A 14,075-nucleotide genomic window follows, 5' to 3' on the forward strand; every position below is an offset into this window, starting at 1 on the left:
GGGAAGGAGAAGGGCCTCTGTTTTTGTTTCTGAACGGCTCGACCTTAAAATTGTACCCCAAAAAACTTCAAGAGTGGACCCTCGAAAGCAGTTGCGGGAAAAGCTGCAAGTCGGGGGAAGGGACTCACACGCAGGCAGAGAGACTCCTCTTCCTAAATGGACTGAACAATATTTGGAAGTGGGCGGCTGTCTCGTTGTGATACTGTTTTCATAGCATGAGCAAGAAGAGACTTCTCTTTCTAAATGGACTGAACAAGGTTATTATGGAAGTGGTAAACAGACTGAACATCTTAAGGGTTGTCTTTTCACATTGTCAGTGGGAGAAGGGAGGAAGGTGGGGGGAGGAGGAGAGTTCTGAAGGTGGTATAATTTTTTTTCCTTCTTCTTTTAGGTCTGTTAATAAACTTCTTTATATTCTTTCAAGTTTGGTGCCTGTTTTGCATTTCTCCTAATTCTTATCTCACAGCAGATAAACAGTAATGAGTATTTTGGACCAAACCACTACAGCAGGACATAAGTGTTGAAGGCTGCAGTTGGATGTTTCAGAAAGTGCATGTATCAAAGTGTTTAAAAATGAGTTGATGGTTTAGTGGGTGTGGTGATATCAGTCCAAGCTTGTTAAAAGGGAGTGCAATAGCAGATGTTGGCTTTGGTTCTTACAGCACATCTTGAGAATTGACTTTAACCAAGAAAGGAATTGTTGGCAGGGATAAATATTCTCCTTACCCTGCTAGGTGCCTAACAGCCCTGCCATGACAAGAAAACAGAAAATCCAGTGAGATATTTATCTTTACATGTCTGATACCACTGAAAATCTGACCCAGAGCTTTGAAGTCACATCAGCTTCCTTAATGGTTTGAAATTTCACTCACAGTTTAGCAAGTACACCAGATGAGACAGAGCTTGTACAGGTTTGTACCTATTGCCTACCCTGTATGAACCACCATTTCACAGAGAAAGACTTTTCTTGAACAGCAGCAGCTGATAAACTGCGATGCCTCATCTATGAGACAGTGAGAGCGGACACAGGAATAAGAAAAGAAGAATCACGTTTATTCTATTTGGGATTACCATTCAAAGTACAAAAAATACCCAGTAGAGTCTGTAAAATTGAACCCATTCACAGTGGATGTCCCAGGATGATCCCTCCATCCTTCCCTCCTCACAAGCAAAGAGTGCCAGTGCTGGCCCAGCTGGTGCCTTTTCCACAGCCAACTCACAGACCGAGGGTCTCAGCGGGTGAGAGCTGCTCCTCACCAGCGCTGGGTGCAGCAAATCACCCAGCTCATGTCTCCAGTCAGCTGAAAAGTGACTATTTCTGGTTCCCAGTCAGCTCCTGCAAGACATGACTTACAGGAAAGTCCTCGAGCAGTAGGTGCCCTCCGTTCACCACAGGAAAACATCAGGACAGCCTTGGTTCTTAGGGGCTTATCCATCCAGGGCCATGGCAGGCTGAGTTCTGCACAGCCCAGTGTTCCTGCTGCACATGTAGGCAGGACCCAGGCTTACATACAGCAATCCTTGCAACTCAGCACAAAAACTGCTACGGGAAGGACAGTTTTTTCCTGACTCTAGTAATCAGGCTGGGACAAATGAACTTTATAAATAAGGAACAGATGTATTATGTACCACATGTTTCATGAGTTAATTTGTTACATTAAAATACATAATTTTACAAAACTTTATTTGTAAACCTAAAAATCTACACAGTCCAGTGATAGCAGTAGCATGAATTATGGGGATAATTCAGGGATTGACAAATTCTCCCAATACAAGAGAATTTCCTTATCATTAATGTAAGGAATACAGGGAGTGCTTTCAGAAGCTATTGTGATGTACCCCCTGTTGCTGGTATTTATGTTGAGATCAGATGACTTGCTTTTTCCATCAGGCCAAGTAATCTGACATAACTGAAACCCTGCTGTACAAGGAAGACTTGCAGAACCCATACAGAGCTCCATTCCAACCAGTGAATTTTCTTAACCTATACTGTACATACACATCCAGAATGTGAGTGGAAGTCTTTCCAATAAATTTACAAACACACATTTCAGAACAATTCAGCAAGCTTTATCCGTTACCATTTCAACTTGGCTGGATCTTTCCCATTCAACATTTGGCAGAATATATATAATTTTCTTCATTAATAATGTTTATTACAAAGAGAAAAATGTTATTTACTACTACATGAGGACTTGAGTGGAAAATTACACGTCTGGGAATTACTTTGTGATAAGCACTCAGATCCAAATTCCAGTGAAGCTGCAGAACTTAAATGACATTTAGATTAATATTAGACAGGTTTTTTCCAGGGTGCTTGAACTTGTAAAATGTTTGAAACCCAAAAGTCTGTACTGAGCCACTGCCACCACTGAGACCATAATCAGGAATGGCTGATGTGTGCATGGCCAGTGGTCAGACACCACTTTCTGCTGCTCTGCACAGAGCAACTCCTTTCTGTGACCAAGTCACAAGTGCCTGGCTGATGGTGTGGGTCTTCACCATCAGTTTTGCCAGGAGCACAGGCAGCAATGACAGGGCTGGTTTGGGAGATTTTTACAAAACTGTAATGTAGGTTGTCCAGTATGGTTACAAAGCATTACACCACCACACACCATGTGCAAAGTAGGCTATTGTATGATTTTTATCTAGCACAGCTAGTATAAAACATACTCTACGAACTACAGTACAAAATGCCAGCTAGGACTGATATTTAAAGACCTTTGCTCTTGTTCAATACTATTTTAAGAATAGAGTTTAGGACCAAAATGCAATCAGAAAATGTTCTCTATTATGCATTCTTAGGAGCGGATTGGGTTTTGGTTCTTGATTTCTATCTCCTTTGCACATTTCTCTGAATTCAGAGCATAGAGTTGTGATTATGTTGGACGTATTAGAAAGGGTTTCTGCACATCTGTATTTAGTGATTTATTAAGCATCAAGCTGCACATTTCATGCAAACCTGGGGGATGTAAAAGGTGAGACTCTCAATATTCACCTTCTCAGATATTTGTATCAAAATTACTAAACCCTCCCATTTGTCAACCAAAAAAACCATAAAAAGAGCTGAGAATAATGTACTTTGCATATTTCAGAGCAGGTCCTAAACAACACCAAGCAGAGCACACTCAGAAATGCTGCTTAATGTCCTCACACACAGTGTGCACACTTCATTTTACAGGAAAAAAAAAAAAAAAAAAAAAGAAGTGGTCCAGGAGAATGAGGCCATTATCACAGAAGCTTTGACTGGGTACAAAGCAGCAAACCCCAAGTGGTGTGAGCAACATGTTTCTGTAAAGCTTGGGCACCATCTACCCTCTTGCATCCTGTTCCAGAACAAGTCAGAGACAGAAGCATGGACGGGGTGGCCTGCAGTGCTGGAGCAGAGTCACAGAGCCACAGATACAGCCACGTGTTTTCCACTGGGTGAGCTGGCAGTCAGCCTCGGTACTGTCAGCAGAAGTATTCATTAGGCTGTCCCTCAGTCTTTGGTATGGCTTCCGAGTCCACGCTGGAGCGGGCAGACAGCAGCCTGTTCGACTCGTCGGGGGTGTGCCTGGTCAAGTATTCTCCTTCCACGCCTTTTGCCTTGGCCCCAGGAGACAGGCTTTCAAAGGTGACGTAGGATTCCTGAATTTCCTTGGGTTTTCGCACAAAGCATTTTTTGCAGCGCCGTTTCAGTGCTCCACAGCAGACCACCAGTGTCAGAGGAACAGCAATGACACAGGCCACGCTGATGACAACCACATTGATGAGCTTCTGCGTCCCTCCCGCACTGAAAACTTCATCTGTGGAAAATATGATGCACTGCTCCTTCCTGGGGATCAGCCCTTTCACACAGACACACACGATGTATTTGGTCTTTGGAAGCAGCCCATAGACAGTGACCTTGGTCTTCCCTGGCTCCACGTTGATCCGCCGCATGTCCCTCTCTCCAAAGACAGCATAAAGGACACTGAACACCGTGGTGTTCTTTGCCATAGGTGCCTTCCAGGCCAGGGTGATGCCCTGGTCGGTGTCCCCTATCACCCTGACAGACCTCACCATCCTCTCTGGCTCCTGCTGGCCCATGGTGGGGCTCACCAGCAGATTCTGGGGATTGCTGTCTTGTGCCATGTCCGGGAGGAGAAGCCCGTCTCCAGTGCCCGCTCCAGCCCCCAGGGTGGGCACAGTGGAGGTGGTGATGATGTACCTTGCCACCAGTTCGTCATTGTAGGCAGCTGCCTGCATCCCACTCGCCTTCCCATTCCACGTGCCTTTGCCGTTAGAGGTAGGGTCATCCGTGCTTTCTGAGTCTGTGATGATGAGTGAGATGAACGCCTCTGTTGCCCCCAGGAAATTCTTTGCTTTACAGATGTACTCTCCAGAGTCAAGGTAAGAGACTACAGGCAGGCCCAGGATAGACCAGCTCATCCCATCACTGGAAATCTCTTGGTGAACTGCAAGGCAGGAGAAATGTTAAATAAATAGGCAATAATAAATGGAATTAATACCATGTTTGTAAAATATTAAGACTCCGTCACCAAATATCTGCTCAATAAAGTATATGATAAAGAGTCATCATTTCTGCTTGCCACCAAGAACATTACAAAATCAAAGTGAATCTAAGAAAAGGACAGTAACACTATAATTAGATTATGTCAGGATTTAAACTGCTTCCAAATGAACGTGAAATATTTGATACTATTTCCTCCAAATGGATATACAGCTTGAAAATAAAACAGGAAAGGATCTTCCATTAAAAATAAAAGCTTGAAAATTCTTACGTAGGTACAATACTTAAAAGAGTGGAAGGAGCAGGCAGTAACATGATCTATTGGAGCATTAGATGCAGACCTTGGAGGCAAAGAAAATACAAACAGTGGAGATTTTATTGTAATAAACACACATGGACTGACCAAGAGTATATGGAAAAATAGTTGGAAGATAATATCCTTGTCTACTGCTTAATTATTGCAGGTGTTTATCTTTACACAGGTGTGATCACTTACCACCAAATGATATGTACACAGCTGAGTGTTGATTTGCTCACTTGATTCACTTGGAGGCTAAAACTAGGGGGCTTTTTGTCTTTTTCTATTGGTGCAGAGAAAAAAAAACAGAAGAGTTGGGATCTTGTGGAAGGGTAAAGCACCCTCTTCATTATTTAACCAACCTCCTTAGGGTGGGCATACAGTGTCCCAGCCCTTTCCCACTGAAAGGTAAACCAGAGAGATATCTGAAAGGCAAAGGTAAGAGGATGCAGACTTCTCCCAAGCCCTCCTGGGGTCAGGATCCAGCCTTGGCTACCGGGACCCCTTCCAGTGGCAGCGAAATCAAGGTAGCAGAAGTTACTTTTGCAGTTTAAGTATTTACTGAATGTGTATATTAAAAAACATAAATCCATGGGTCTACCTATGGCAATTACCTGCACATACAGATTGTGGGCTATTTCTCACTCCTTTCTGTTCAGAACACCAGCATTTCAAATAGTCACATTATAGCATTGGCACAGAAGCTGCCATTGTTGAGAAATAACCTATCTTTTCAGCCAACTTTTTTCTGAAAGGTGCTAGCATCTGATTTAATGGGGCACAAAATACATCATTCTCAGTTGTAGCTCAAAGTAAACTCAACATAGGCTTTCAGGAAATCATCCCTTGTTGTATGTTTTGTGGTGGCTCTTTCAAGTGTATGAGGGATGTTTGCAGCATGGTGGGTGCACGTTATCATTATGAGGAGCAGCTCTGCTACATCCTGCACATCGTGTACAACAGAGCAGTAACTTGTCCAGGTCTCAAAAAATTACATTTATTCCAAATGGTTCTACTGCTGTGAAAGAAAATTGCTCTCTTCCCTCTTCTGTGCACTGACGAGCCCTGTAACCCTTTGAAGATCAGACTCCATACTTGGCAATTTATCTGCTGAGTTTAGATCCTCTATGAAAGTCAGGGCAGGACTAGGATGCAGGAGTATTCAGGGCAGGTTGGAAGTAAGAAGGTTCAGATCCTGACTGAAAACTTGTAGGACAAAAAGCTAAGGACAACTGTCTTCAGTAGAGCAAAGGTTTCTTCCCTAAATTCCCCACACATTAAAGGACCAACATTGCAATTATAGCTCCAAACATTCTTGTGAATGGAAATGAAAACATGATCAGTCACAAAACCAGTGTCTGTTTGAAAGCTTCCCCCACAGGAGGGTTTAGCTCAGAAGAGGTGCTGAGACCAGGTGGTCAGGGTTTCTTCCACAGAGCATTTTCCCCAGGAGACCTTGTCAGTCTGTCAGAAGGGGATGATTCCTTGGGGACATTCCCACTGAAGTGTTGTATCCTTCAGCAGTTTAGTGGCTTTTTGGTCTTAATATCAGTCGTGTTGTATGTTTGCAACCTTTTCTTGCTTCTACAGCAGATCAACTCCCAGGTGAATTCACATCAGACATCTCTCTGCCAGACATGTTTGCTAATTGATTAGCAATAGAATAGATTAATAGAATATAGAATAATTTAGTGGGAAGCCTTCTCAGTGACTGAATAACTAACTGGAAACAGCTTATTGCTACAGTTGGAAATATTTCATTTCTTTAGTTCCAACAGATTTGCAGAAAATCCCTTGACTTATCTCACCACCACAACTGCTATGAAACAAAGCAAAACCAACTTCTTACACATGATAATATACATTTATCTGATAATATTTAGATCAGCATGTAAGTAGTTTTATAGTCTATAGAAAATCACAATGCGAGAGTGGATTACACCTGCTACAGGTCTGCCTCACTCATTCCACGTGTGCAGAACCAAACCCACCTGTGCCGTTCAGCTGAGCCCCATCAGCTCTCCTCCAGCTGAGCTCGGGGATGGGCACGCCCGTGGTCCCGCACCGCAGCAGCACCGTGCTGCCCAGGATGGTCTTCACCTTGGCTACAGACGTGTGCACAACGGGGCTCTGACACTTCCTCAGCTCCACCTGGCTGAAGAAGACTCCTGCGAGGCTCCGGGGGGTGAAGCATTTCAGCCTGGGCTCAATGAAGGCTATGTTAGGAGACTGGAAATTTAGGAAATGGACCATTTCATACAGACTGCAGTCACACACCCAAGGATTGTCTTGCAAGCCTGTCAAAAAGAAATCGGGGCACTAAGTCACTCCAACAGCACCTTTTGTTTCTGTTTTTCAGCAAGACAAAGTGTGATAGGCTCCCAGTCTGCTCTGCAAGAGCTGCCTGTACAGGAATATGTGGGGTGGGGGTGTTCTCCCCCCACTGCTGTTGGCTGAGCCTGATGGATCCCACAGTTGCCAAAATGGAATAAATATAGCTTGCTAAAGTATCTCAAAATCTGGATCTGAAATAATATTCTTTCAAGTTCAAAGCAGGATTATTAATGTCATGAAAACATTGTGATTCGTGCATACAAAGAACCAAAACAAGTTGTTATTATAAACACATTTAGTTCCAGGATGAAAAAAACAAGTACTCATGGGAGAAGGGGTGTGGATTCTTTTGGCATGAGGAGACTATAAACTCCCTTTCTTAGACATGCCAGAAAATTATTCTCACTGGACATTCTTAAAATATTAGCCAGATTGTCATGCCACTTTCACACCTGCAATAGCTGTAGCTGATTTTACTTGCCTGCCATAGTTCTCTTCCAGCCCTGTTATTCTAAGTTATTTTCATTGTTTTGGTAATCAATTGTTTTTCCTGAAATGCTAATTTATGCTGGATAAAATGAAAGAACTGTTTTAAGAATTAAACTGAAGAGTATGCCTGTTATGGTATATAAAAAGACATAGACCATAACTATATTAAGGCTATACACACAGAACAAGGTATATTGAAAAACACACTCCTGTTTAAGAGTCTTGGAATGTTTCTCTTCTTCTTTATTCTACTCTCCCAGTTTGCACCTATTGAATTCCAATTCTGAAAAAATTAGACATTATTAAAAATAGATCTGTGAAGATAGTACTGAAAAAGCAAACTTGGAACTAGAGTAATGCATACCCATGAACAGAAGTTGCTGTATTCTGATTAAATCTGTGTCATCCTACTTACAAGTGTTCGCATCCAGCTGTGCTGTGGACAGGTTGTGGTCTCTAATGATTTTAGCTAGCAGAACTGGCACTAGGGATATTAATGCCATCTAACCCCAGGCACACATTTGAAGCCTAAGCCAGGAGCATGGCTCCCAGGCCTCCTGCCTGCCACAGGAGTGAGCTCTGCTCCCTCCAAGGGGGCTTTGCCTGCTCTGTTCCATGCACAGCCCAAGGACGTGCCTTGGGGCTGGCACCTGCCTGAAAGTGAAGAGTACTAATATTCCCTCAAACTGTTTTAAAGATGCTGCTGAAAAATTTCTTCTGAGTGCATTCCATATCTTCTTCCCTGGGCTTAGAAGAGGATCTGAAAATGATGAGTCTTGGCAGGAGGTCAATTCTTATCAATTAATATGTTAAAGTGAAGGGGACTAAGTAAATAATGAACGTTCAGCTTGGCTTTGTTGTTTTATGGCATTTTTGCTAGCAGCTCACTTCTAGTTCATGCACTAGATAACCAATGATCCCAGATTCCTGGCAGGTGCCCCAGCTCCAGCTGAAGCTGCAGCACCCACAAAGCCCCAGTGAGGCTTTTGCTGCCCTGCACAGCACAGTTCTGTGGGCTCACATGGGCAGTTCTCACATGGAAAAGCTTGCACCCTCGGCACAGACTATTAGCCAGCAACTCAGCAGAGAATTACTTCTTCTTGAAGGAGTTTGCAAGCAGGGGCTCTGAAGAGGAGTCACAGTGATGCATTGCAGACAAAGGAATGGATTGGGCTGACTCTTTTTATTTTTCATGATTTTTTTATGCCTCCATGAGAAACAGTCATGAGCAGAGTGAAGCAGAAACACGCAGCTGTGTTTCCCAACTTGCTCCTTTGAGAGACATGCATTTTATCTACCTGGTTCCTATGGGTGTCCACAGGATAGGACCTAGAAGCTGTTGTGTCTATACATTACTGAGTTAATTTTAGCATTATACTCGTATGCCTACATGAATTTTTTAGGATCCTGACACAATCAACCTGTGCACAGCTGGATACTACTCAGTTTGGCCACGTGCATCAAGGCATGATCTGTTCTTCTTGATAAAATGGTCTCCTAATCTATATTGGATGGAATAACGTTTTTACATGTAACTTGACTCTAAAAATAAAAAGGGAAAAGTAAGATCTAGGCAGTCTTGCCACGAATGAAATGGGCAATCCCAAACTGCCAGTTTTGGCTTAAAGAACTTGTTACTATGTCTGGCAAAATGGGATAATGAAACACCTGCTCCTTTCTCTCCTGATGCTAGTGAAACCTTCAGCAACATCTGCTAAGGACACTAAAAGCTTTGTAGGTGGCATTTTGTATCTTTTTAAAGTCTTCTTTCTCTTTCCACTGCAATCTGGTTTTAAAAACATTACCTCCCTAAATTTTTCAAGGGAACAAAGAGCAGCAGGTACTTGCCAGAGTGAGAGGAAACTTGCAGTGCCTCTGCTGAGATTATCAGCAGGTGGCTGAACTCGCACCCTTGGCTGCAGAGGCCGTACATGGAGATGCCCACACCTCAGTGACCAAACACAGTCAGTGGGGCTGGGTCAGCACATGGCAAGTGAAGATGGCAGATAGCAACAACTCTGAGCCATCATCAGCCTGCCATGGATTTGAACAGTGAACAATGGCTAAAAGACCGTGTAGTAACCCCCTGAACTAGGAAATGTGCTCAAAACCTCACCTGGGCATCCTACAGCTGAGAGTCATCTGTGAAATATTCCCTGACACAAAAATGGATAATTGCCCCAAAGCCATACCTCTGAGGAGCCTACAACTGCCACAAAAAAGGGTATTCTTGGAGCTTCATAGCTGCCCTTCAAGGCAGCACTATCTTGGTGGGTTTGGGTAGACTAGGGTTTAATTCTGTGTGAACAGTTAAACAAGGCTGTGGGAAGAGAGAAACTGGCAGCTCTGACCCAGATTTTATGCTCAGCTATGGCATTATTCCTCTTTAATTCGGGCATAATAAATTATCCATCCTTTTATTTAGTTCTGCTTAAAATGGGTCAATTCCATACACTGTTATTAGAAAAGAGCACACAAATGATGAAGAGCTGTAAACATATTTGTATTTCTATCCAAAATGGTGGTGGCAATAACTAAAAAAGCCTTGACCAAGAGTCACCCATTTTGTGCTACAAAGATTCAAGAAATGATCGAATTTTTGGCATAATAAGCTGGGTGTGATGAGCCTGAGGTGAGATTGTTAATATGCAAATAAATTTACACACATTATTTGGGGTATTAAATTGTATACATATAATAGCAGTGTACTTGCTGTGGTAACCACAGTGGGTGAAAATGCTGCAATAAGATGAGGAACTCTTGACATTTGTGCCCCCTGAAAATTGGCAGGCACTTCTCTTACCTAGGATGATCTTGGAGTTATCATTGGGGAAGTAGGGAACAGCCTGGAGGTTGGCCCAGGTGGCAATGAGAGCCTGAGGAAGAGTCATCAGCTTGTTGCTAGACAGATCCAGGTATGTGATATTCTTGACATAACGAGCAGCATCTGGAGGGATTGAGGTGAGTTCGTTATTGTGTAAATCCAGAAGCCTCAGCTGTGGCATGCCAGCCAGGCTTTCCCAGGGGAATGATACTAAGTTGTTCCCATCCAGCCTCAGCTCCTGCAGACGACGAAGGCCCTTGAAGGGGATGCCACTGAGGCTGGCCAAGGAGTTATAGGGCATCCAGAGGTACTCGAGGTTGTGAAGCAGGTGGAAAGCCTCTCCTGGCACCCTGCGGATGGCTGTCTTTTCTATCCGAAGCTTGGTTGTATCGACAGGGATGTTCACAGGAGGGAGGGTCATCTCTGGATCATTACACAGCACTGTCCTGGTGGGGAAGGACACAGATAAGCAAAGATGTGATTTTCTTTTATTTTGAAAAGGTTTTGAAACCTTATTTTAATGCAAGATTTTGATCTGCCTTTCTTTTTTCCCAAGACTTACTGTCATTTCTTACTTGCTGCTGAACATCATCACCATAAATACATAAACCTGCAGTAATTCTGTACCTTCTGACTGCAGAGATCACAGTGTTTTGCCTCTCCTGGAGTGGTGTGTCTGAATCTGGTGTTCCTGTTGGTTTTTGCTTTCAGTTTTTTAGAGTCCTTATGATAGGCAGCAGTGACAACATTCATGCACGACAGAGGATTCTAGTGCAAGTTAAACAAAGGGATCCATAAATTGAACTATAAAAGCCATACAAAAAGAAGCCTTACTGACATGAGGGAGAGCAAGAAGTTACACAGATTAAATATGACATGGGAACTCTGGTTTGAGAAATGAGGATAAGAAAGCCAGCTAACAACTCGTTGGAAATACTCTGGAGTAAGCTTTGCTTTACTATGGAAGGTGTGTAGAGATGGTAGCAGTCACTGCACCACAGGCACACATAGTCATGAGAGTGAAAGCACGGAAAATTAACTCTTTGGAAAATGCTATACTGAAAGCAAGGCAGATTTATGTGTTTTAATCATTTCTCCCTATTTCTAATCTCTAGAGGTCAAAACATGAAAAGCCTTTGCTGTGTTTTTGCAGCCTCCATACAAGAAATTGTGACTTGGGATCGTAGAGAGCCATGAGAAATGAAGGGAGACAAAACAGATCTCTCTGACTGAATTTTAATTTGCCTATCAGCAAGTAGGGGAAGGCAAGTTCTTAACAAAAGACCAAGCCACCTGCAAAAGGTGTCAGGTTAGATAGGCGTGTTCTGCTCCACATGCTGAACAAGACACCACAAGAAATGTAATGTGATCAGTCAAGTAACATTTTCTTATCACACTGCCTCTATAAACGGAATATTAAAAAGCTGTCAAAACCAGATTGGTTTTGGCAGAAAGCAATTATTCCTCCACTATCAACCAAAACATACAACATTGCTGAACTGCTCAGGCAGACTTCCCAGATTTAAATGCTATTTGAGCCTACAGTTAAATTGTTAATTTATAATCAAAAACCAGTACATTACTCTCACCAAACACTTTCATTGTGGCATTAAATCTTGCCCACCCTCTGCTGAAAGTTGAGATTTTGAGGAAGATAAAAATCTCTCAAATAAGGAAAATCCAGAAATCCTCTTTCAATAAAACTATTTTTTTTTTTGTGTAGTCATGTCACAAAATGTTTACTAACAGAAACATCATGGCAGTAAAGCAGAATGCTTCTCATAGCGTCCCTAAGCTCTGTCAGTGAGCACTAAACAATCTATGGGATAATCTCCTTCTAGTGAGAAATATGAATCATAATGCAGAAAAAAGGTGGCATTATGCTCCTTAAGGGACTAATGGATATTTGCTTTATTATGTATCTTACTGAAATGCACAACAGCTTTTTCCAGTCACTGAGAGGAAATTCCCCTGGGAACCGTGACATTTATGGAGCAATAATTGGCTCTCATGCTATTGCACTCCCTTTTAAGAATTGCAGGCTACTTGTGTCTCTAGCATGCTTCTTCTTACTGGGAAAGTTTCTAGTATTAAATCTATAGCACCATAAAAGAGATAAGAAAGTAGAGATATTTCATGGGGTTCCAAAATATTTCATTTCAGTAATGAAAAAATATTTCAGTCTAGGAAAGTTTATTACAAAGGATTTTGCAAATACTGTATCTATCACAAAACCTCCTCTGCTGTGAACCACACCTTATGAAAATACAGCCTCTATTTTCTTTTAAGTCAGATACTTTGTGATTACCCCTTCAGAAGGACTCTTTTATAACAGTCCTCCAGAGGCATGTATGTACAATGGTTTTGCATTCAAAGATGGATGTCCTTCTGGTCTTCTCTTGTAATGGAAAGTTTCCAATCTGAGAATGAACTTTTTTTTTTTTTTTTGTTTTTGTTACTGTCTGGTTTTTTAGTTCATTCTTGTCTAAAGTCTATTGCTATGCCTAAAATCTCCAGCTGAAGGGGTTTTTAAGTAAATTGCTGGGTTTGGTACCACAATGTTAATTAAATCTAATCACACTTTAGCAACAAACCAGCAGAGCAGAATAAATAAAACCTTTTAGAACCAGAACTTTCAGCATAAAGGGTAAAAAAAAAAAAAAAATGTTGTTTAAATTTTATTCTTTTTTTGCCGTTACATCAGCAATAATTATGTCACTTCTGTTCTCACAGAGGAGATGGCCGAACACTTTCTCTGAAATCAGCTTACTGTGTTTTCAGAAGCTAATCCTCTGCAAATATAGCTAGAGCGCAGAGCAACTGGAAAAATAATGGCCACAAAGTCCAGACACAATATTTTCTCTGCGAGCATCCTTCCAGAGGAGCAGAAACACCCCCCGACCCCGCTGCGAGAGCGGCGGCCCCGCGGAGCGCCCGGCGTACCTGGCTTTGGTGCCCTCGCCGAGGCTGTGGAAGGAGCAGCTGCACTGCGAGGGGCAGGAGCCGCCCGCCCGGGGCAGCCCCGCCAGCGCCGAGCAGCACAGCAGAGCCACCGCCACCCACATGGCGACCTGGGCATGGAGCACACCTGGCTCTAGGCAGCGTGGAGGGCTTCGCCTATTGTTTTATCCATCGGCCGGTCACATCTTGTTAACTCCCTTTGTTTTCAGCCACACTCTGATCTTCCAGCCCGCGCTGAGTCCATCAGATAAAACGGGATAGACAGGGATTAAGGATGGGGACTTGAGTTATTTTCATGAAGGTGCTTATTGCTTCCTGGAACCATACTAACAGCATTTCTTCCTTCAGCAGCCCCTTCAAAACACCCTCCTCAGGCAGTCTGTGGCTCTCGTGCAAGAAAAAAACAAATGTATTTTGGGGGGACCTACATCAAAGGCAAGATAACTGTTATCTGACCAGGAATTAGCAATAATTTACTTCCTCACAGAGGTATTGGGAAGATTTAAAACAGTTATTTGTGCTAATGGAATGCAACCCTTCTGTCTAAGAATACTAAAATATATATAGTGATACTATTAAAAGGCTGTATTTTCTTTTAAAAACTCCTAGTTTGATAAAGCAATTATTGAACTGTTGGCAACAAGCCTGATATTGATAAACAGTTAATAACCCAG

General features: G+C 42.6%; 1 protein-coding gene across 1 annotated transcript; it reads right to left on the minus strand.

Moving 5' to 3' along the window:
- Nucleotides 1-1,032: 1,032 nt before the first annotated feature.
- Nucleotides 1,033-13,908, minus strand: LRIT1 (leucine rich repeat, Ig-like and transmembrane domains 1). The gene is made up of 4 exons (XM_032116813.1): nucleotides 13,384-13,908; nucleotides 10,420-10,886; nucleotides 6,785-7,090; nucleotides 1,033-4,439 (listed from the first exon to the last, which is right to left on the minus strand). Exons 1-4 carry the CDS (start codon nucleotides 13,503-13,505, stop codon nucleotides 3,454-3,456), a joined length of 1,881 nt encoding a protein of 626 aa, XP_031972704.1. The 5' UTR covers nucleotides 13,506-13,908; the 3' UTR covers nucleotides 1,033-3,453.
- Between the last annotated feature and the right edge of the window lie 167 nt (nucleotides 13,909-14,075).

The sequence above is a fragment of the Corvus moneduloides genome, chromosome 8 (genome assembly GCF_009650955.1).
Source record: "Corvus moneduloides isolate bCorMon1 chromosome 8, bCorMon1.pri, whole genome shotgun sequence".
In the NCBI taxonomy this organism is placed as follows: Eukaryota; Metazoa; Chordata; class Aves; order Passeriformes; family Corvidae; genus Corvus; species Corvus moneduloides.